Source organism: Myzus persicae, unplaced genomic scaffold (genome assembly GCF_001856785.1).
Source record: "Myzus persicae strain clone G006 unplaced genomic scaffold, MPER_G0061.0, whole genome shotgun sequence".
Lineage (NCBI taxonomy): Eukaryota > Metazoa > Arthropoda > Insecta > Hemiptera > Aphididae > Myzus > Myzus persicae.
Genome location: NW_019104155.1, coordinates 535,385 through 561,639, shown reverse-complemented (window position 1 = coordinate 561,639; position 26,255 = coordinate 535,385). Strand labels below are relative to the sequence as shown.

The 26,255-nt window shown below is 28.5% G+C and overlaps 1 protein-coding gene across 1 annotated transcript in view; it reads right to left on the bottom strand.

Annotated features, from left to right (window-relative positions):
- Positions 1-26,255, bottom strand: part of LOC111039360 (Kv channel-interacting protein 4) — a 43,656-nt gene continuing 17,401 nt past the window's right edge. The window contains exons 3-7 of the mRNA XM_022322849.1: positions 9,190-9,259; positions 8,936-9,006; positions 6,898-7,059; positions 1,770-1,880; positions 1-1,663 (exon numbers count right to left, since the gene is read on the bottom strand). Coding sequence (XP_022178541.1) covers positions 1,613-1,663; positions 1,770-1,880; positions 6,898-7,059; positions 8,936-9,006; positions 9,190-9,259 — 465 coding nt within the window. The 3' untranslated portion in view covers positions 1-1,612. The remainder of the gene's footprint in view (positions 1,664-1,769; positions 1,881-6,897; positions 7,060-8,935; positions 9,007-9,189; positions 9,260-26,255) is intronic.

Here is a 26,255-nt window from a genome sequence, read left to right as displayed (position 1 = left end):
TTTATAGGCCCAATACAATTATTTATTTCACCCAAAATCTAACAAAACACTTTAAAAATTACATTTGATCAAACTCGAATAACCAAATTGAAAAAAAATTTACACGAAGTATACTTTTTTTTAAATGATAATGTTAAAATTGTGATTTACACTTCACAATATTATACTAGCAATTTATTTTGCAACAATAACTAGGTGTAAATAAAAAAAATTAAAAATAATAGGTATTTAATATGCTAACAAAACATTTTTGCTCATTAACAACGTGCAATATTATGCTATTTCATCTAAACCAAATCTATTATAGTATTACCATAAGCATAGATTTGATGTATAGGTATAATATACATTTACAAAGTTATCTATAAAGACTATTTATTTACGTGCTTATCAAATTGGATTAATTAAATATCCAACAAATAAGAAATTCGAAAAAAAGTCTAATCGACTTGCAAATATAGTAATATAAAAACTGTTATTTTCATTACCTACTTACATATTATAGAATTTATATTCATGACTTAAACTGTAAAGTTTAAACTAAAATATACTGAGGTGCGAATATATAGTAAAGCCATACAAAATAAGAACTGAATATTTACAAGCTTAATAGGTACAGAAATATTTGCTTGATTATTATACAAGTTAGTTTTCTATGTATACGTAACTAACAAGAATTTTGAGTTTAAATAATATCGCTTCAGGAACAAAAACCATCAACTACGAACACACACACACACGTACTGGTAGATATATAAATGTATTATTTACGATCTGATGAGAAGTTCGTTTTAGAAAAATTGTATATATTTTTATACAAATCTCGTGAGATTCCTATTATTTTTAAGTCACAAATTTTTTATCATCACGTGTATAATACGTATATATATCTATAACATGTGAGCAACATTTGAATGTGTATATCAAACATATTAATTACTATTATACAGACATGTCCGCAAGATAGTGTATAATATGGATATATAGTAATTACTCAATAATAATTCCACACAATCATTTAATGCTACCTAACATAAATTATAAATACTTATAACTATTACAATTTTTTTTTTTTTTTCAGGTTCACAATAATGTCTAGTCCTCACCAAATATAATATCATGGTCCTTAATATTTTCGAATAACCTACAACGCGGTAACAAAAACAAACCACCCATTTTTGATAGTCAACAACAATAAACAATTATTATAATAAATCTATACAAAGATCGAGACATAAATGTTTGGTATGTAGTATAATGTAGTACAATTTACCTACGTTTAACACGGTAACAATATATAGGACGGACCGAGCAATATAATGGCGCCATATAAAAACCACTTTAAATAGAACAAAAATGAACCAACACATCAGTATATTAGAAGCGTAACGGCCAAATACATTCGGAAAGAGTATTCTCGAATATTAACCGATACAGCCATTATAATAATATTATATTATTATGTACATTAGAAATCAAAGAAAACATTGTTTTGGGAAGACTCTTTGTCTGCTTGCCGTAGTTGGCTGCATTGCTCCTCCTCCGACTGACCAGCAGACTGATCAAATGACAGAAGTGATACTTCCATGGAGTCGGTGGAGGATAGCGACAATCATAGGCACCTGGAGTCGAAAACTTGTAATGATTTTGTGATTGCCTCGTCCTGTTAAAATTCAATCAACAACATATAAATTATAAATTGTGTATTCTTTACTAATAAAATAATAATATGTTTAATTTTAAAATATTATACGATGGATAAGTATTACCTTTAAACATGATTCAATAAATTCTTCAAACGTAATCACACCATCTTGATTGATATCGAGTTTTTGGAAAACCATATCGGTGTGATCTTTGGATTTAGTACTACCACGACCCTATCAATAATAAAATACAATAATTAAAAATGTTAAAATTATCTAGATTTAACGACAATAAATATAAAGCAATATAATTATATTTAAAAAAAAACCATTACACGAGGGTTTAAATATTACTTGTAACATACAACATTACATTTTATTTCTTCATAAATGAGAATAAACTAATATCACACAGCCCCATAATTAATGTAATAGTCGGCACAACATTCATATAATATTGCCAATACCAACAAAATTGAAAATAATAATGCAATTAACCACAAGCATATGAACAACAAAAATAATAATCATATACAAAGCATTCAAAATACAAACCCACTATAAGACCAAAAAACTCATATAGAAACCAACAGTAATATCTTCGGAAGAAAATTATCCACTGAAACCACACTTAATATAAGACCGTCCCCGAAAAAGTAACAGTTTTCGATTCAATCGACAACATACCTCAAATAGTCAAGTCAAATCTAATATGTCATACCAATTGGTAAATTAATATTTAATATCACCAACAGGCAACAAACATATCTCCTCAACGTTCTCATGTCCAAAACATATCTGAATTATCTCCCTCTATATATCCCAATCACAAGTCACTATCACAAAATCCAATAAAACACCTTTTAATACACACTATTTTATTTATTAATACAAATTTTTTTATAGAGAAATATTGAGCTGAAAAGGACACTATTTTTAATAACATCAATATTATAATATAGTAGAATTAATAGTAGAATATCTGATAATACAAAGTAAAATAAATAATCATAAATGTTGTATCTTTCAATGTAATATCGTTGCACTAAATAATTGTTCATAATTTTAAAATACTATTTCTAAAGAGCCTAACTGTCGTTGGTCTCGATGTAAAAGGCTTAAAAAAATTAAGACTGTTTAAGGGAAAAATGAATAATTCAAAACGGTTTACCCCATTGCAAATAGCCTAGGTTTTTCGCAAAAATACTAATGTCTTAAATGGCCTACGACGTACCTAACCAAACCAGTTTCAAACTCAAAGATACTTCTGGGTGGCTTACGGTCAAAATAATACACTTGGGGCATATACATAAAATATTGCCACATTCCATATAGGGCTCTAAACCTTAAATTCTATTACAGGTCTATAAATCTCATATTCTACCAAAGCTTGATTGTGGTGCTTTAATCTCATCAATAGCTAACAAATCATCGATCAAAAAACTCGACTTTATTCACAAATTAGGTCGGAGTATGTCTATAGGCGCTTTCCTCTTCTCAAATTCAATTCCAAATGTTAATAATTTAGCAGATATTTTCACATTTGATATAAGACTTACATTGTCCCAAAACCAGGAATGAAGACTCGCTTACTCAGTATCATAAATTTACTTAAGTCCTAACCAGCAAAAAATTTACAATTAACTTGAAGAAAATCAATTAGAAATTACCTCAATAATTCTAATCTTACTTACAATTGAACCACAAATGGAATGGACAAATAAGGCTGCTTTCGAGGTCCCAAATTTCGTAAATTCTCGCGGCCAGGGCCGTGGAGAGAGAAATCCGAACCCGGGGTAATTCCTTAGGGGCCCCCACAATTGTCGATCACCTATCATTAACTTTGTCAAGTAACTGTTTAACAGGCAAATTGTGTTCGCTGTGTTCGTCAAATTTTTATTTTTAATTGTTTCTTTAGTTAAAAATATTGAGCAGTCCCAAATTTCCAGGTTCATTGCAAATACTAGTCCCGGCGAGAATTTCACCAATTTTACCCCTCTTATCAGAATCACTCACTGCACCTCTCAACCAAGACCCCAATTTTGTTTCCATCTCAAATAAATTCATCATCACTGCCAATCTACTGAATAAGATTTAACCCCCTCCAAAATAGTCTGGAAGTAAATGCACTAAAAACTGCCAAACTATTCATGCATTTATGCACTTAAAAACGCTGAATTACCCTTGAATACTTTAATATATTTAAATATCTATACCAGTACAAAAAAAACTGTTTATTACTAAATATTGTATTTTATTTAGTTGACTGGTAATAAAAAACATTATCTTATCATACATTTAACAATAAAACATAATTTTTCAAATGTAAACTTGACATCGCAATTTAAAATCAAAGCTTTTGATACATTTTCAAATGTAAAGAAGTGCCAAATATCGTCCAGCAATTTTAATTACACCGAAAACCTCCGCTACGTGTCAACTAATAAAATGTGTACTTACTTATTTAAAACATATTACAAAATTTAACATATTATCAGCCCAAAAATATACAGGTCTATATAGTATACAGCCACAGCCATTATCGGGTCAACGTCATAATATATAATTTTCCTATTTTATTCATTATTTGTTTATTTTCTATTTATTTACAAATATATGTATATATGTATACATCGAAATGTCTTTTATAAGTTATTTTATTTGACGACCACATACCGCATCATATTCTATTATATACGTACTCTAATATGCAGTACACAATGACACATTTGAATAATATTCATAAATATGCAAAATAAATTTTTGGATTCGGTTTTGCATAGGTTTAAAGCTAGTTTGTAGCTTATCTATCAATTGCTTGGTCCATTCAGTAAAAACACAAAAATGCAAGACCTTTCAGGCCCTTATTATTTCTAGGGCTTATGTTTATGTAATTTAACATTGTCAATATCAATGACCAATGGCCACAGTTGCTGCGTGTCATTTATTTTAAAAAAAAAATCTGAAATGTTATTATAATTGGTTTATGCAGAAAAAGTTTGTTTTTGTAATATAAAAAAATTATGATTTAAAATAAATACAACTTAGAGAAATGAAAAAAGTTAAAAAATCAGATAGTTTTAATGTAAATAGACTATCCACACAAAAAGGTAATAATAATCGAAATCATTTTTTGATTAAAAAAGTAATATTTTCCTTAATGAGTTTGGGACTAAGAAAATCCTTTCAAACTTTAATAATCCACTCAACAAATTCAAAACAAAATTAAAATATATAAGCCACGTTGCACATAAAGCTTGAGTTTTTTACGTCCTAGTTTTTTTTATCTTTAAAGAAACGAGGAATTCAAAACAATGTTTATGTTTAAAAAAATATATCTTATAATCATTAAATTTGGTGTTTGAACTCGTATTATGTATAATATATTGTACAATAAGTCAATATGTCATGTATTTAAACAATTTTGCAAGTAGAATTTTTTACATTGTGTATTGGCAAGATTTATTAGATAAATGTTTATCTTGAATAGTTATGATAAGTTTCTTTTTCTTTCTTTCTTTCTCGGTTAAAATGTGTAAGCTAAAGTTATAATTACAGTATAAAGGAATACTATCTTGTTCTTACGTCATAGTATAAGCTGATATAATATGGTTATTGGTTATGGATAAAAATCTATACAATTTAACTCCAGTTCTAACTGTTTTTAATCAAAATATATTATACATTAATATGTAATTGAGTTTTCTGTACCAACCTCTTAAATTTAACTAATACCTAACTAGGTAATTGAGAAATCATCAATTCAATTTATTATATTTAAACTGGTATATTAAATTGGTAAGTTTAATCTTCAGATTTTTAAGTAAACTATAATTTATAATACCCGTTAGTCGTTACACATTATTACATTAAGTGCAATAAATCTTCCAACATTATAATTCCACCTTTTTAAAATTCATATATTTTATGATTTATTTATTACAATTTTTCATTTAAGTTGTAATTTAAATGTTTTCATGCCATTTCTCTAGTTATTTATTTAAGTGTAACAACGTTATAAAAAAAAATATATGGTCCTAATCTTTTACATATTATCACAATAATATTATATTATATTAACTACTTAATATAAACTAGTAATCATTTTTAATTTTAAACTCAAAGGAATGAATTTTGATGTAATATCCAATTGATATACCCAATGAAAATTTCTCAAAAGACAAATTGATGTTGTCTGTAGTGTGTAGTGGATTTAAAGTGTACATAACATCTATATATCATATTTTAAGATTATCTGTGTACAAAAACTACCAAATAAGTTTTGTAACTGAAGTGATCTGATATTTTGCCAACAACAAAATGTATTGAAGTTAAGTTTGAGTATTTAAATTTGTATACGATGCATAACTTATTTTGAAATACAATATTAAGCTTTTTATCAATCGTACATTACACATAAACAAAACTAGGTTCAAATATTATACTATGGCTGCTTAAATGATTAGCATTTATTTTATGTATTTAAAAAAAAAAACAGTCCAACTGTATTTTAATTAATATAATCAATATGGGGATTTTTTTCTTCATTCAATTATTTTACAATTTTACTTACTTTATTATTGTTTACATATAAAACAAAACTTTTTTCATTATTTCAAAATATATTTCTTCATTAATAATAAATACATAATATTTATTATTACGTTTGTTGCCATCGCTTTTAATGCACAATTAAAAACACTATAATGAAAACAAATGTTTACTGTTTGAACTAATCAATCAACTTGAGTTAACGATACATAAGTGGAGAATTATATTTATATTTAATTTATTTAAGGGAAAAAATATATAAATAATATTTAATTTAATTTTTATGAGGTTATTAATAAGTTTGACAAACTTCAAACACCTTCATTATAAAATGTTTAAATTAAATTATAAATCTTTGAAACTAGCTCCGGCTTTTCAAACTCACAATAAATTCTACATCATTTTTCAACATTTGTTCTCGAACACATTTTGAATAATATTATCTCTCGTGCATCCGTCGCTTAACTAACAACAGCTCTAGTAGATATATATGTCACTTAGATCGCAATGCATATTAGTTGGCACTTGGCACAAAGTTTTCATACTTAGTTATTCGGGAAACTGTAAGACATCCATTAAGATAACGCAAATATATACTTCGCTTGCTTATACACACACGACAAACACATACACACTCACTCACACACACAATATATATATATATATGTAATACAAACACGAGTTGAAATATTATACGTACTTGTGGTCTTTTGCCCATCAGCTCGTGGATGGCTAACACGATTTGACTGAGCTCCGACCTCGTTATGCATCCGTCGCCGTTTAGATCGTACAGCTTAAATGTCCACCTGAGTTTCTCATAAATAGACCCACGAAGCAGAGTGGATAGAGTCATCAACATGTCCTGCATAATTAATGTAATTAATTGAATAATCGAAACGATATATAGGCACCTATGTTAGCGCTTGAGGGAAACGGCGTTCAGCTGTAAGCCTTATACGGTCTGCACAAGCAATCGGTGAGGGCTTTTTTATTTTTAGTAAATAGCATATTTTACATTTCAATTTGTGATATTTTATTCAAAACAAAAAGAAAGATTACATTATACTGCCTGTATCTGTAAAGTTTCACACCGAGAATTTTGAGAGCTCATCATCTTACCCGCGATCGATAGTTTTAACGCTTTTGAACACCGGGAAAAGGGAAAGCCAGGGAAGAGAGGCCAAACTCCAAACAGATATAATATTGGAATTGTTTAACGCAAGAAAATGAATGGCATCTTGAAACATTCAGAATACAATGAAATACAAAAAAAAAAAATATTAAACCATTCGACGTTTGTTCATCTTATGTCATCGTTGAAAGAACGTCGATTTATTATATTTATGCTTCGGTAAATTCCATACGATATATACATTTGAATTATTTTCACTTGTGATATAAATTATAATAAATAATGCGATATACAAATAAAATGCTATAAAACAAATTTAGTGTATAAAATTGATTTATATAATTAAACTTAGTAAATGTTCAAAATATTATATCGTTGACAGCTGGTTGGTAATGTTCAAACTATATATTTTGAAGATTTACGATATCCAAATTAAATAATTCGTTATAACTCTGGAGGATATTACAGAAATTAAATGATATTAGACTGTAACAATGGAGCATTTTCAAGAATTTGTTTGATAACGAAAACAGTTTTTATCTATTGTCTTTTTGAAATAAAGTGTTTTATGGTGCATTTAGTAATAATGGTAAATCAAAGAATTAATACGAACGTACTACAAACATTTCAATAATGAAAGTAGATTTCATTCTCAATATTACATTTAAACTTGAAATAGTAATTATTCTAATGCATTCGTTCGAACCACACAATTTTATTGTATAAGAATTGAAAAATAAATATTTAAGGATAAACATAGGACCAAGAACATTAATGATTTATACGTGCATACTGCATATTCATAATTTATACGAAAAAATTGTACCCAATAAGGCAATAACTATTCATAAAACTTTTTAAATTAAACTAAATCATACAAAAATTGTATAAAAATTATTCTAAAAACTAAATGTAATAAAATTAAAAATATAATCTCTTATTTATAGGAATAAATTCAATTTATTTTGGGTTTTTTAATAGATATTGATTAATTGTTTGTAAAAAAAACTGTTAGTAGGTACCAGTATATTTTTACTGTCTTATTGAATTTTGGAAACTTTAAATTATATTCATTCAAATTATACTTCCAAATGTAAACTTAAATGTTCTCAAAAAAACTAATTTTTTTTCTGTATTTATTATTTGCCTAATTCTGATTTTTATTAGACTTTTCTACACTAAAATGACATAATAAAAATTATAAATGTATTTATCTGTTGTACAATAAAATTATGAAACGCCTATACTGGTCTATACTATATTATGCATAAAATACAATCTGTATACGTTTGTATAATAACATATCATAATAAAGTTAAGAACGAAAAAATATTATGACAGTAAAAAGTATTTTAGATTTTAAAGTCCATTCAACTTATAATTATGTATTGGATGTAGACAACGTAAATAATAGGAGAATGTGATTTCAATAACAATTTAATTTAAATTATAAAAGGTTTAAAATGGCTTCCACAAAAAGGATATAAAAACACTTTTGTGACTTCTTTTAATATTCTAGTAACGGGCTTATTCTACACGCAATATTATTTGCGTCAGATGTTATTATGTTAATATATATTATCAAGTAAGCACAACACAAACTTACTTTAAAACTAATTGCACCATTGCTCTTGACATCAAATGCTTTGAACACAAAATGAGCATATAAATTTGAATCTATAAATAAATATAAATTCTTAATATATTATATTATATTATTATATAGTTTAAATAAGCTTATGAATGTGCGAGACATTTAATTATAATACAAGATTTTTAAACATATAATAATGATAGAAAATAGAAATATAGAAAACAAAATGCTCCACCAATAAAATAATTGTATTTTATTCTACATACTCCCATGTGGAAAAAACTTGGAGTAGATATCTTTGAACAGATCTTCGTGCACGACTCCTTCTGGACATTTCTGAAACAATCATGTACAATTGAGGATATTACTATAGCATTCTAACTTACATTAAGTATTTTTAGTTCTAAAAGTTTTTACGATTATGCAGACCAAATGTTGAACATACAATGAATTCCATATAATAAAGTCATTACACTGAGCAATCAATTGATAATATTTCGTCGATTATCAAACTAAAATAACATTCAAACCGTATTTCATTATAGTATGTCATCATTAACATTTACAAATAAGAGTCATCAATAACCCAATGGGTTCCTAAATGGTTGAAATTTACAATTAAATGAAGGTGATCCTCTACAGCGTTTTTATACTTAAAATTTATTAGAAAATTATTAGGCCTCTAATAATATTTTAAAATTCAAAATACTAAAAAAACAAAAAGTTTAATATAGCTTTCAATCGACTAAATCCAGATTAAAGATAATCTAATAATTAATAGTATGTTATTTAACTTTATCATTTTTTAAAAATTTTTTCTTAAGGTCAAAACGTTTTTATACACTGTAATTTGAAATACTTATATACTAAATAATAAGAATAAAAATTATATTTAATATCGTGATTATGTGTCAAATTAATATTATAAATTATTAACATTATTAGTATATTAATAATTATATACAACCGTGTTAGATGTTAATAGAACTCAACAACACTTATAAAATTGTACATTTTATTAAACATTTGTGAATGATCTTAATCACTGTGAAATCACAAAAGACGTAATAATGTTGCCAAGGACTTTTTATTCATACAACGCTTGTAAAATCATAATCCACTATAATATAGTATTACAAACGAATTATTCAATGATATTCATTATTGGACAGCATCCAAAACCCACAACAGTACAATGATCACATTCATAATTATTATTATTTTACCCTTGTTAAGCCAAGGGTAAAATAATGAATAAATTAGCATACAATACTAGGTAGGTATAATAGATTTAAAATAATTTAATTAAGTTACATTAAGTTCATTAATACTATTATAAACAATAAAAGCAACTGGGTATTTGAATATTCATAATATTATCAAGTAATGTTGTGTGGAGGTATTAAACAGATTTATATACCTACTATATTTTCTTAAGTAAACTATATCAGAGTCCCTACTCACCAGACTAGATCTAACTTTTCCCTCCGTCAAACCGGTATCTACTCGAAAATATTTATCTTATTCTCCCTTATCTCAGCCAATACGGCTTGCTAGTAGACACGCAATTAAGTCGAAGACAGCGTCTTCTTCGAAATAATTTCACTACGTTTGTACTACTGTCATATTTGATTTTTGTGAATAAATATAAATTTCTCTTGAAAAAATTGTTAATTTTGTTTTTATAATTTATATTATGTTTTAAAGAAAATGCAGAATACAATTATAACCATCTAAATAATGTTGATGCAGGAAGTAACATTCGTTTGTACGTGGTGCCTAAGCACGTAAGTATATAATCTATGATCTTGGGTACACATTAAGTTCTTCAACAAGTTAAAATGGTTAATATCGCAAATACTAGTAGAAACTACTATGTTGGCATTATGCCCTAAAGGAACAAAAATAAAAACTAAACCTGAACACGTATGTACCACAATTGCCTACAAAAAACGCCGTATTACACAAAATCCTATAAATTCAATTTCAACACTTTGTTTCTCGTGTTTATAAAATAATGCCAAACATTAAGTATACATACAGTCACCTACATACAGAAGGTAGTCGCCACTTATTGAAGTCACGAGTCACGTTTAATGGACTCAAACAGGCTGGTCCCGGTGTCCATGTTTACTTAAACATAGGAAAAAAATCGTCTACTGGACTCAGTACACCGGTTAATAGGGTCAGTGTATATTTTTAAGTTCATATTTCCTCAATTTTTAGTCCATTTTCTCGATTTTATCGCTTTTATTTTGCAAATAACATTTACATAAAAAGGAGTGGCTGTTTTATAAGATCACAAATGAGTTACTAACACGAAAATTTATAAAAGTTTGGTATTAAACTATACTAAGGTAAAAATTATAATAACACATAATATATAGACATATTATAATACCTAATCCCCATGAAAAATGTATTAATATGATATTACAAGAGTATTGAAAGAAACTAACTATATGTGTGTTTTAAATGTTTAATAAAACACTATGGAAAATAATTTTTAAAAACAAGTATATAAACACATTTTTACATGAACATACAAATTATACAAATAAATTATCAGTCTTAAAATTATTTATCTTGTATCGTCGATCGATTTTTATTTCATTTAGTAGTATGCAAAAATTATAATTTATGATTGAAATGAATCATTTTTTTTTTTTTGTCTCTTTTGTTCTATTACAATTTACTTCAATTAACCTTGGTCAAATTAAAATAAATTATAAATGTAATGTAACTAATAATGGTGTCAGTTGTGAACCATCGATGAAAAATGTGATAAAAACAAAAAGAAAACATTAATGTCACCATAAAATAATAGGACAGAAGAGAAAAGCGTTGAACAATTTATCGTGAGAGTAGGTACCTACATAATTGTACTACAATACACAACATTGTATTGTACGCACAAACTAGTTACATGATAAATTACCTAATGTAAATTAATTAACATATTATTATCGTTGTGAATGTAAATTTTAGTCAACCGTTTCTATGCAATTTCACAATATTTGGTTAATCTAAGTTACGTTACACTTTAATTATTCTAAACAAGTAATCTATTTCTACATTTCATATTATTATACAATTGAATTATTTTAATTAAGTATAAATAAACTGTTATATATATTGGGAAAACTCAAAGCTGTTGTTTCAATCATCTTAACATTCAATTGACGAGGCAAATAAACAAAATATTAAATTTTATAAATTTAAAAATGTGTGAAAAATAATTTATAACAGGATTACAGTAGATCGGTTAATTGTAAAAAAGTATCATTAATGTCATACCATCCTATATATTGCTATATTTTACAGTCTAATGGACCACTTAGTATCCAAATGAGCCTTAATATACAATTTTGTTTAAATTTAAAAAATGATTTTTAAACGAAATTTGAAAGTTTTTTCTGAAATAACATCAATAATAAATAACGTAATGGGAAATTCATACACATCTGTACAAACATGTTGACATGCGTTAGCCATAAAATATTATTTATTTTAAAATAATTTAATAATATTATTATCATGTATCATAATTATATTAATAGGTGTATAAAATACTACTTAATAATATTAAATATACTGCTATAATTTCATGAGAAATAATATTTTTTTTAAGAATCGTACCTACTACATATCAGCTTGCTTAAGTTCACGTTTGAAGATATTTAGAATATATTTTCAATATTAGACCTTAGACCTAAATTCATTCCCAAGAAAACTATAGGACCCAGTATGACTTGTCACCAGTATATTAGCATTCACATTACAACTTCACACATTTTAGAAATGCGAGAAGCCCTTTTCATTTTGTGAGTTTCTACACGTACCTAGTATTTTCTTTGTGGATATCATACTATCATTTAAAATAAAACGGTTGACGATGTTAAAACAGTTTTATTTAGAAACATAATAATGGGTTTCGTTTATATATGTAACACGACACACGCAAAATAATAATAACAGTTGCAGTTGTACTCTAAGTCTCTACCAACAACTGCAGATTAAATGTGTAATCATAAGTCACAACGACGCGGAAAATAGTAATCGAGCCGAAAAATGGTCAGATTACTATAAAATAGAGATAAAAATGATAATATTGTAGTGTGAAATATAAAGCATATTAGATTATAACAATTAAAATAATTTTTATAAAATGGAATTATATTCATCACACTGTTATAGGATACAAAAAAAGATCTTTTACCCACCTAAAAAGTTGTATGATTTATTAACATTGACAAATTACAACTGTTAAATCGATTGAAATATTTAAAGTTTGTATTTAGTTATTAATACTGAATTCATAATATACCTAATATAGGTGTATTTCAATAATATTTATTCATTTATTTTTTTAATATAATTTTAAAAAAAATCTCAACTTTATTGGACCCCATCCCACCGAGCAGTGATGACGACGGCGAGAGATGACTTAAAGGTTGCAAGTGTGGTGAGTAGCAGCGTGAACGGCAAATAACTCGTTATGGTGACGAATCCCCTAAACCATACCACAAGCCACGGATACATCATTGGGCGTATGTTCAAACTTTAATGAAATACGAAATTTCTAAAAATAACACACGTGGTATCCGTGAAACAAATTGATGTAAAAATGATAACATAATTAAGTATTATAATTGTACAAACAGCCACGAGTTATTTGATAAAGTATTGTCATAATATTTTACAGAATATTGTACGCGAACAACGCCAAAATCAAAAACAAACACACCGCAGTTAACTCTGAAAGATATTATTGTTATTCTTCTCATTATTATTATTATTATTATTATTATTAAAATACTTTGTTTCTGTTTGTGCTATTGTACAGCCTAACTTAAACACAAGCATCACGATATTGCTGTACGCTCGTTTTTTGTTTAGGTGCATAAACTATTTAAAAAATACGAATAATACATGACGTGTACGTGCATACTATCTGCGTGAATCTTCCCGTGAACGATTGTACTCGTTTTCATCAATGAGATACAGAATATTCAAGTCGGTATATCGTGTAGGTGCACGTGCGTGTAAAAATCAAAATCACGGAAAAAAGACGGTGACCGACGATGCGATATCAAATAACAAAGAATGTATCGCAATAAAAACATAATGTCAACAGAACATCATGACAATAGGAATGCATCGAAAGTAAAAACACTGGGAAGTTTTTTTATAACATTAAACGAAATGAATTTAAAAAAATAATATACCTATTGGTAAAACGTTAATATTATGTGTTATGATTTGGTTAATATTTAATAGTAGATTGTACAGCGCCTTAAAATATTTATAGTGTATAATAATATTAGTATAGTGAACTTAAACCCAATAGTCGTAGTGTTTTGAAATACGAAAATATCATATTTCTTTTCATTAATTAAATCGATAAAATAAATATTTTCAAAATAAAAAGTATTTATTTCATAAAACTACACGCTATACGTACATACTGTGTTTATCATCCATTAATATATTTAGTTTCAATTTAATCATAATTAAATTCTCATTACGTTGCTTCTTTTCTTCAAGCAATATTATATCCGACTAAAAAAATATGTTTCTCCATTATCAACAGTTCATCAATCATAAATGTAATTAAGTATGATATGTTTAATCATTTATGTTTCTTAGTAAATAAATTTATGACAATTTTCAAGAATAATGGTAACCAGGTCCACTGCAAGCACGTTGATCATACGTCTTGTATCGTATTGTCAGTCAACATATTTTATTACGTCATGATATATTAGTGTTTCGTGTTAAAGTGAATTAAACAAACATTTCGAAAATGGAATTTTAATGGCTTTCACCTTCCAATAACAAAATACTGAAGTATGTTTTTTCTTTTAATCGGATATTTTTTGAAGTAAAGAAGATCGTTTGACGGATATGAAAGAGGAATGTTGTCATTTTAATATTTATAGTGATAAATCATCACATTCAATAAATTAATCTGAACAGAATCACATAAAAAGTTTTTTCAATATTTGTAAATATTGCGGATTATTATAATAAATGCGTATTTCGGTATAATATGAGGAGGAAAAAACATCTTTGAAATTTGTACAATCACGAAATACAATCAACTTACATTAACATCAATCTCCGATAAATTGGGTACCTACGCATGTATGAGAATGATGGATCACATTTCCCAAGTTAAAAGTACTTAGATAACAAATTACAAATAATATATCATAGATAATATTTTATCCTTTTGAAAATCTAAAACAAAGTATTAATATTATATAAATAAGCTTCTGCGGGTAGTTGGTTATATTTTAGGTATTATAGCATTTATAGGTACTACAATTTTAAAAATATAGACAATAAAAATTCTTGACTGGCCTAATTAAAAAAAACACTCACGCTGTATCTTAGATGCCGAGTGTACTTCGTCATTAAGCAGGTCACTGTAATGGGTATATTAAATTTTAATTTAATAATAAATCATTGTATACGAAGAAAAACGATTCTGAGCTGAACGCCTACAAATTAATTTGTGACTTTAACAATTTTGGTCAGTATTTTAAATTCAAACTCTTATACCGCGTAATTTTGATATTTTTGATGTGCTATAAGAAACACTTCGGATTAACCTTGAAATAAAATTATATGTTGTTTTTTAGATTTCTAAACATACGTTTAGAACACCTTATATGCCCATCCATCCGTCCGCTAGTTGCCAGTACATAGTTACGATTGACGATTGTTGATATATATTGTCGGTTTTTATTTAATTATTGTCCGTATAGTTACTATATACAATTGTATAAGAAATTATAATTTATTGCGTTGTATTGAAAAATGTTTGAAACCGGAAATTAAGCACGGTCCGAAAGTGAGCTTTCTGAACTTATTTTAAAATTGTATCATACGCAAATCGAAAACACATTCAATTTTTTGAATTTCATTATCAAATTAATAATTATTAATTTGATAAGTTCTTCACAAAAAATACCAAAATTAAAAACGCAAAATTCATTAAAAATGAATGAATTTTTTAATGAATCCCTAATAAATCAATAAACCTTAATACATTTATTATATAAAGAAAAAACAACAAATATAAATTCAATATAATTAAAAAATAATAGTATGGTTTCATACAACTTATCTCTGGGTAAATTAAACTAAAATTAAGTTTACTACCTTACTCGTATTTATAAATTATAATTGAAATCGTCATGTTTACACAATTTTCTTTCTCGTGCTTTCCATTTGAATTCTTTTTTAGTTATTATTATTGTTATTATTATTATTCATATGTATAAACAGAAAACTAATAAGTAATAACACATGAGTTATTTATGCAAAAATAATAAACGTATAACGGGAAAACACGATGTAAAAATTAAGCAAATTGTAGTCATTCGTGTTAATTAACGAATAAATTGAATTATTTCAAGGCATACCTACATTAATGACATTGAGCAATTATTACATGTGATGGAAAAAACGTTTTGGTGATAATTAAAGCGACGAATCCCAGTGAGTATTACGTATGATCAAATAGTGTTCACAATTTGTATTTGTATAAAATGGCTTGCAAAGAATGGATGTTTTTTGTAGAATGTTTTCTATTTTAGGTCCTACATTTTTCTGGACGTATATTTTCCTTTGGAAATTTTATCTTTCAATGTTTTTCCCCCGGGGTAGTCATTACAGCGTATTCGTTTCTCTTGTCGTATTTTTCCTGTATATGTATTTTTCGTGTCCTGCGGCCAACGACAGCGTTAGATACATGTAGAAAAGGCGTTATGGCAGCGTCTCCACAACGTCCCGAATAAACATTGTTTTCTCGTTCACTGCCATAAACGTAATCTGAGAGGGCGGGCGAGGGTGGCGTGTTTTAGAGAGGGACAAAAGTATCATTTTTTACTCGTTTTCCCCGCAGAAAAATATATTATTATCTAATGACTTTAACGGAAATGGCAAGAACAAAAAACAAACAAACAGTAAAGACCACGAATGAAAACAATAATATTGAAGTTTACGTAAAGTCCTGCTCGCTTATATAGGCGTTTCGAAACAAAATATAACTCATATTTATCCTCCGTGACAATCGTTAAACCCTGTCCCTCCCCCCTCTATATCACCATTGCTCAACTACTCTTACCACGATATAATTCTAATACATCATAATATATAATTACCAGAACTAGCTATTTTTGCAATTTCTGCAGTAAGACAGGGATATCCAATATTCACACACCTGGTAGCCGTCAAAGATTATAATATACTATTATAGGCAAACATTTAGATGAATGTTGGAGAGCGAGAGAAGAAAAACTCCAATCGAACGGACGATGATAATAATCTGTCGTTATTATCAGCTTGCCACAGGTGCCGCCGCCGCCGCTCTCAAACAGACTATACAGGAAAATCCGATTCCGCCGAACACACACACACGCTCACTAGCGCCGACGGTGTCAGATTCAATTGGCCACCCCCGAAGCCGGAGATTTTGGATTAGTTTCGGAACGGCTTGCTGTGTATAATATGATGTCATAACCGTCCGCTTCTCGTCCGACACGACCTGTACTCCGAGGGGGTGGTAGAGGCGGCTTAGCGCGAGAAATCGCAGTCTAGTGTGGGGGGGTGGGGCATGCAGAAGGGGTTGAGACGAAAACGCGCGTCCATGACGTCACTGTAACTCATCGATTGTTGTACGTGTGCGTGTGCATATATGTATGTGCGTGGCGTGTGCGTGTGTAGGGGTGAGGGGGTATGGGTTGGTGGGAGAGTATAATATGAGATACGTACAGCGAACGACCGCCACCCTTCGCGCCAGAAAGAGCAACGCAATCCGACGACGTCACGGACTTACTGATATACGCACAGCGCGATTATCATAATATTATAAGAAAATGGAGAAAAACGATTCGGTGTTGTTGCCGTAGATACATCACTAGGACTAGACAAAACGTCTAAACGGGTTTTGAAATACGGTCGGTTTTTGTATTCATCCCGAAATACATCCGACGACTCCTTAGGGATACCACGTCCTACATAAATTAGTTAGTTTAGTAGTTAGATATTTAAATATTAAGTCTAATCATTCAACATTATAACTCTACGATATTATACAGATTTGTGATTACAGACAATCGAGTTCGTCGTTCGAATGTTCGATGTTATATCGTGCACTTCAGCCGAATGTCGATTTAAACGCAAACTAAGAAACTTGTTGAAAACACGATCTTAAATGAAAACAGTAGACTTTATTTTAGAATTAATTATTAAAAACACGACTACATCAGTTACAACTGTCGAATTATGTCTATGACCATCGAAGTTACCCATTTTTCCGAGTCCCGATTCTGACTCCAACTTCATCCACGGTACGATATTCATAAATTATATTTGCGTTGTCGGAGAACGCTAAAAGAACGATATTCGATTCGTGAACGTTATATAGTGTACAAAAAACAAAAATGAATAAAATAAAAGGAAAAAAATCGATTTTCCTTTTTACATTTTTTATTTTATTTCCCCCGATATATTATTGTCGTCCTAGTCGCCATACCCGAACAATCACGCCCATAATATCGACGGACATAATATAATATCGTATACGATGCGCAGCACGCAACCTGCAACTGGAACACAGACACATTACGCGTGACGCGAAAACCAAACTAGAAGATAAGTTCCTCGCCTATTTAAAATTTCCAGTCCGACCAACGACACTATATCCGGTATTATGGAGATGCTAGTTGATATGACAAAATACGCCCATTCCACACCTTGTCCAACTTATACCCAACGGATTGTAAATAATGTGGTACTCTATTTGGAAGCCATCATAAATTAAATTTTAGAATTTGTAAGTTTAACGGCGCCTACTATAATGTGATAAAAATTAACCGATGGAAGGGGTGGGAGGATTCACACATAAGGCGTCAAAGCGTACTGTGTTCCAGACCTGCAAATTATGTATTTTTTTAATGACAACGTTTTGGTATGTTAGTTGTATTATATTTTGATATTTTAACAGACCAGGATGAAATAAAAATAATACAATCGAATGATTAAGTTGGAGTCAATCAATAGGACACCATAACAATAGACATAGTCATATTTTGTAAATAAGTTATAGTTTTTAAGAGCTTTCGAGAACCAAAATCGAATGTTTGCAGTCAATTAAACGTTAACGAAGCAAATAAATATAAAAACAGTGACAACTTAAGCAAACATTGTAAACAAAGTAAACATTGCTTTCAGAATACATCTAACAATGTTTAGAACATCATGCGAAGACAAAAGATCGTTTTCAGTATGAAGAGAGTAAAAAAAGTGCCTATAGGACCAACGATTACCTAAGGCCTCGGTCCTTATAGTCCTAAACACACATTTTGGACAGCTGCCACTCTGCGCGATCGACTTTTCCAATTGGCTTCGTCATCGCTCCTCTACATACCTAACACACTTTTTCAAATCTTTAAAAGTAAATTATGATATTAAACAAATGTCAGGTATTCGAAATCATACGTTGTCGAGCACACAAAAAGATTTACAAAAACAAACACAAACGCATATAGTATTATTAAAACGGTGAGGTTTTGAAAAATGTCATTTTTGCCTGTTGTAATATTATACATGATACGACGTTGACTACCGCGCGTAAGCCTCGTTCAATCTCACGGTGCGTCAACGGCGACGGTCGTGTAACTTTTCGTACGCTGCCAACAAAAAATACATCATTCAAAAACCCCCGAGTAACGAGTTAACCACAGTTCTACAAAATACTATCGTTGTTTAGTGTTCAGGTACAAATTAGTAACGAACATTTCGGTGAATAAAACCTTATTATCCTTAAAAAAATAATACCCAAGTCATATTTTGTCCCTCAGGTTCTAATGTAAGTACTCAAACAACCACGAAATAAATATAATTATTACATTTACAATCTATTATTATTAATCTCAAATACTATAGCTGGCTGGGCAAATCTTCTAAATTAATTTTAAAATTTTCCACTGCTGCAGCTGACGGTGTTGTAAGCAACTTTGCGTTTAATTATTTTACCGTTTTCTATTATATTCAGTTTCCATTCAATTAAGTACATATTTGTTTACCTGTCCAATCACATTGTATGTAAAATATAAAACTCGAAAATGAAAATACTATAGCTTAACTTCTTGTTGAATATTATAACGAGTTATTGATTTTAGAATAGTTGTGTTTGAAATTGTTATTTTGAAAGTTAATAAAAAAAAAAAACACTTTTTCCTAAATTTAATTTCCAATAACATGCATCTGTACAACAATAAAGAAATATATCTTCTCATTGTTCTCTCCCAACTTTGTGGGAAAATTATAATTTTACCAATGATAACAATTTTATTATTGTAATATGTAATTTTTAATTTTTATAACATAACGTACGAATTACTTTTATTTTGAAAATATCTTATTGAGTACAAATATTAAAATACGCTTAACAAATACATGCAAATTCACTATATCATGGATTGTAGTATATTTTGTTAAATTAATAAATTATATTACTACGAAACTTCCGGTCTATTTGATTAAGTTTGGTGAACTAAATACCATTTAGTATCATTGTATCTACCAGTTACCACTACTGCAGCGTACAGTATTAATGATTGCTATCATAGACCTTAAAATATGACTAAACCCTACAAATTGTTTATCGATACACTCATCGTTAATTCAATTTGCTTTCATTGTATGTACACTATAGTATGTAAAATGTATGTATTAAGTTGATAAATTCCATTAAGTGCTTAAATCTATAAATAAATGGGCAGCGAGTATGAAAACATATAATAAATAAAACTTTTTGTCAAATTTTTATACCATAAATACATTTTTTGTTCTTTTTAATAGCAACCCATTGTTTGTTGTACTAATATTAATTGTCTATATAATATAATTACCTTGGTATATTAACAACGGATTTAATTAAAATAATCGGCTGTACGTTATATACTCAACATTACTAAACCAACACCAATTAAAAATGGAACACATTCCGTCAGTAGGTATATTAAAAACTTCAGCTATTAATGATGTAGGAGGTAAATAATTTAAAGTGATTTTAAAGAAAATCCTTTACATGCAGCCTTACGTGCCGTCACATGTTCAACACTTGAGTAGGGAGGTGGGTAGATATAGAAGTTAAATACAATAATCTTATAAAATTAACAATATTATAAGATACAACTACTTAAGTACATTAAATTGAAGATTTCTACACGAATATTAAATTCCTTCTTTTTTTCAGTTATTAATGTGTGGATTCGAATTAGGAGTTAAAGAATAACAATTTCCTATGTATTTATCGGTAAGTACACAACTTTTCACCTTTACGCAATAACTTCAACTTTATACATCCTATAATATCGTATTATTCATGTATTTAAATATTGGAAACAATACCCTAGGTACATTGTTATAGTTCGACAGTTTGTGCAAGTTACGTGTAACCTGCCAAATTCGTGACTGAGTAAAGGTGACCTGTTAAAAGGGAAGATGCACGCTAGAATAATATATTTAGCTGGTGGTACGTGTCTACCTTGCAGATTTTCGATAATTCGGAACGATGTATCTAAACAAACGATATTTAAAATACGGTATGCAAATAATAATAATAATAATAATAATAATACAAACAATTAAAAACAATCCAAAAAAACAAAACTTTTTTTAATTTAATGTAAATTAGACTTAAAATGTAATTTTTTTACATATAAAATATGCTGATGAATATATAGTTCAAATTTTAAGATATAATCATGTATTCATGTACATCGGATTATACATCATTATGAAGATTATTATTCCCAAATTGTGCATTAAACATGAAAGTTAGTCACTGAGGTTTCAAAGTAGCATATTCAATAATTGTATATCTAATACACACTTAAAAAGAGATTTTTAACACTACTCTAAATTACAATCAAAATCATTTGTTGCAAGTTAAATGTCATCACATCTCAATGATTAATTGTATATTGGTACATACATATATTTATAAATAGATAGATGTATACAATTAAAAATCCATGTTCAAACAACATTGAAATTAAACTAATAATATTTTTCCAGCAGTTCCTTGTCAAATTATTGCGTTTTTCAGGTTTGTATCTCTGACACACAAACTTTTGTTTTTAACTTCCCTTCCTTTAATCATCCTACATAAGTAAATGTTTTATGTTGCAAGTTTCAACTGCACAAAACCATGCGCCTCGTTTCTACATCTTAGATAATGATCGTGAGCACTAGGGTTTTGTGTAAAATGTTTCGTAAAAGTTTTGAAATGGAACAAAGAAATTAGAAATTATGTTTCATTTATAGTTAATCGTGTAAGTTTATGGAAACTAATTCTAAAAAATTGAAGGAATAAATTATTTATTGTTTTTTTTTAGTTAACATATCGCACCTATATTATCATACCTATATATTTTCTTTTTATTTATTATCTTTCAATATTTAAACTATTACAACATTTTCATTTAAAGAAAACAAAAACAAGAAAAAAAACCTATAATTCAATTCATTGAACCTGGCCCTGGCCCTGGACATATCACCATCATAACCAAAATATTATTTAAATTTATGATTTGATTCCTTATTTCTTGTTCATTCCATAATTGTTTAAACAAGGAAGACTAATATAAGAAAAATCGTAATCACCCAATATCGACAAAATTCTTATTGAACTCTTGGTAAAAAGCGACATTTAGTATTTTTATTGCAATAGAATATCATTCAATATGTTTATTTGTTTAATTTGTTTTCTACATAAATTGTTTTGATTTTTTAATAAAAATATTATTACAATAATACAATACATTACTATATAAAAGCTTGAACTCAGAATATTTTAACGGTTTTTGATAGAACCTTGAGCAAAGCACTCCGATTAACAGAAAAACATATGTGTATAAATTAATCCCCTTTACCACATAAGACAATTAAATTTACTTCACTATATGTTTACATTATAAGATTTGAAATGTACTTGATGAAGTATAGTTTAGTTTGATGTTTATATATTTAAAATTGTAATATTTTCAATACAATAAGATAACCGATATATCTGAATTATGGTCTATGAAAAGATAAATTATCGTTTAAGACCGTAATCTGAAAAATATCTTTTAAAACCTTTTATGACATAAATATTATTGATGTATGAGAAAATAATTTAATTGATCATTAAAAAGTAATTTACATGGATATAATATAATACTTAGTTTCTTCAGTACTAAATAGAATATTTTAGTTTATAAACGAAGAAGATAAATTAATCACCAACTAAAACACTGTATTGCTTTGTAATTAATGTCCATCTTAACACTTGACATAAGTTTCAAATGCATTATAATAAATAATATATTCATAACAAACGTATATATACTATAGTATTATACATAATATAATATGATGTAATACCATTTTCTATACTCTATTCTATAGAGAACAAAATGTACATAACGTTTACAAATTGTCAAAAATACCTAAATTATTTATAATTGAGTGATTACAATATTGAAAGTATATATACATTTATTTTTATTAAAATATTTAGTACCATATAAAAATAATAAAATAATAAAAAAATAAGAAGAACTAAAAGAAGAACCAATGACTAGGCGATTTTAGTTGTAAATATAGTAAGTTATATATTTGAACCATTAATTACCAGTATTTTAAACTAATAGTTTTGTTGGGTGGGCTGAAGAAACCTTTCCTCCTCTTAAGTCTTAATTTTAACTCTAGTTACACCTATGTTAATTACAACTTAAAATAAAACTAATTAAAAACAAATTCATATTTATAATAATCGATTTATGTTTAAAAACAATGGTTTTATAAATTCATTACTGACATGGTGTGATTAATTGTTTTGAAACTAAACATAATTTAGTCAGTAACTAAGAACCTAAAGCATTAATAAATCGCTCAAAACTTGGTAGCATGTATTATTAGTGTAACACGAATTGTATTTTGAGACAACAATTCATTATGTTTTTTTTATTAATACTTAAACTTTAACGTCATAAACAACAGTGTGAAACTTTGACAGAATAGTAAGAGATTGAAGATGAATAGGTAACGAAAAAGAAAAGTGGTAATTCAATAGTGTTTAAATTGCCATCATCAGTGATGTTCAAATGCCGACAACAAGACAATTTGTCAAGAAACGGCAATGCGTTTGATGAATTGTCGTATATTCATGTGTACAATTCCTAGGTGGAGGCTATCACTACTTTCATTCCAAAAGAAAAACAACATCTCTCAATCAACTATTAATTTTTTGATAAAATTCCTATTGAGAATGATATTATTGCTCGTCTGTGGCTGTTATAAATACCACAGAATAATGTCCAAAAAATATTTCTTTCATTATTTTTGAAAGCTATTAAAAGTTATTGACTGGCTGTAAATTCCCGTCTGTGTTCATCATGAGATACATAAATAAAGGGTTTCATAAAAAAAATTACTTATTATATGTGCCTATATAGAAAAATACTCACCACTAAGAAATTTGTAAGAATGTATGTTGTTTAGCATTTACTAATATTATTGTGCGAGAAACTCTAGAGTGTGCGAAATAAAATAATTTGCATTTTTATATCCACATTTAATATTATACGTTATTCGGGTAGTTTTTAGTGTTACACTCATAACGTAGCTGTGCATGTTCGAAAAAGACCAATATTTCTTCGGTGACGCTCTGAGAATGGGTCTTAAGAACGGTAAAAGTAATGTTCAATAAACAAAAACTATATCTATTTTTTTTGTTAAATAAAACTTAACTGAGAGACGCGAATTGTTTTAGATCGGAAGCATCAAGACAGGGATCCTTTATAAATATTTGTGGGGCAATAGCAGCGTTTGACTTGGTCCGTTCGACTTGATTTACTTTCAACATTTTATTTGTTTGCCCGAGTATTTCGATTGATTCGCAGTGCTCGGTACTCGGTAGTCCTCTAGGAACAGAGGACAAAATCCAAACCGACAACCAATACAGAATCTCAACCATCGATCCACTAGTGTAACACGAAAGCCTGACAATTTTACATGCCGTCCGTAGCTACGATAAAAATAATCGGTTTGACATAAATCCTGTAGTTAACGCTTGTGCGCCATAAGTGATGACATGTCAATATGTCATGATAACCAATCGTGTACATAAAAAAAATTGCTCTCTTTGGAATTCCTAATCCATATTATCCAGCGATTATTCTTCAATTTAAAATTATTGATAATATACTAATTGAACATAATATTGATTATAATATTAAAGAATAATTTGCAATTGTATGACATTTAAAATCATTTGTTTTGATCGTTTCTCTCGAAAGTCTCGTCATTTATCATTGCCTATTTTTTTGAAATGTTATGTCTTTACTTTGGCACATTAAAATAAAAAACCGTCACGAAAAAGTGTCCACGAAAAGCGTTACCTACTACATTCAAACAAAGTGAGTCGTGTAAGAAACTGGAATTCGTTGTTTTGTTATTGTTAGTTTTGATTTAGCCATCAGCGCAAACACATGTTTCTCTTCGTGGAGCGCCTGAAATTATACGACCTACCCATCGTTATGTGTGGAGATTTCAACATAGACTTTCGTTCAGATGATGGTGTACGCTTCCACCAATTCATGAGTAAAACATTCGGCTGTACACTGAATAATTCCGTGGACGTTTCCACGACACGAAATATGACGTGTGCTGACAGTATCTTCACGAGAAACGTATCCAATGTACAAACGCTTGCATAAGTATCCTACTTTACATACCACCAACCACTACTTAGCGTTACGTCTCCTGATAATGTAACTTGTTAACCTATAAAATTAAAATAATTGCATGACAATAACAGTCGTGTCTTTATTTTTTCGATCATCCATTTCTATTTTTCCGATTTTCAGTTGGCACGGGACGCGAAATTTCACGGTTTGATTTCGACGCACTAATAATTAGTAGGTACCACAACGGGAAATTTCGTTGCTAAGGATATACTAACAATAAGGAAAGACATAAAATGTCCCAATGTGTTGCAGACTCGTATGCATGCGTTTTCACTTGTAGGCGGTTTTCATTGACTTTTGCCGATGAACTGTTACTTTGCCGTCGCCAAAACTGTCGAATTTTTTATTTTAATTTGGAACCTTTATTTATTGATGGAAACATTGTTCCATATATTCCATTTTTACTCGCAGTATAACAAGTGCAAAGTGTACTCCGTGTACCCAAACATAAAAGTGTTCATTGAACTGAACAACAAAAAATATGACTTTCTTTATATTTCCTACATGACTACATGCAT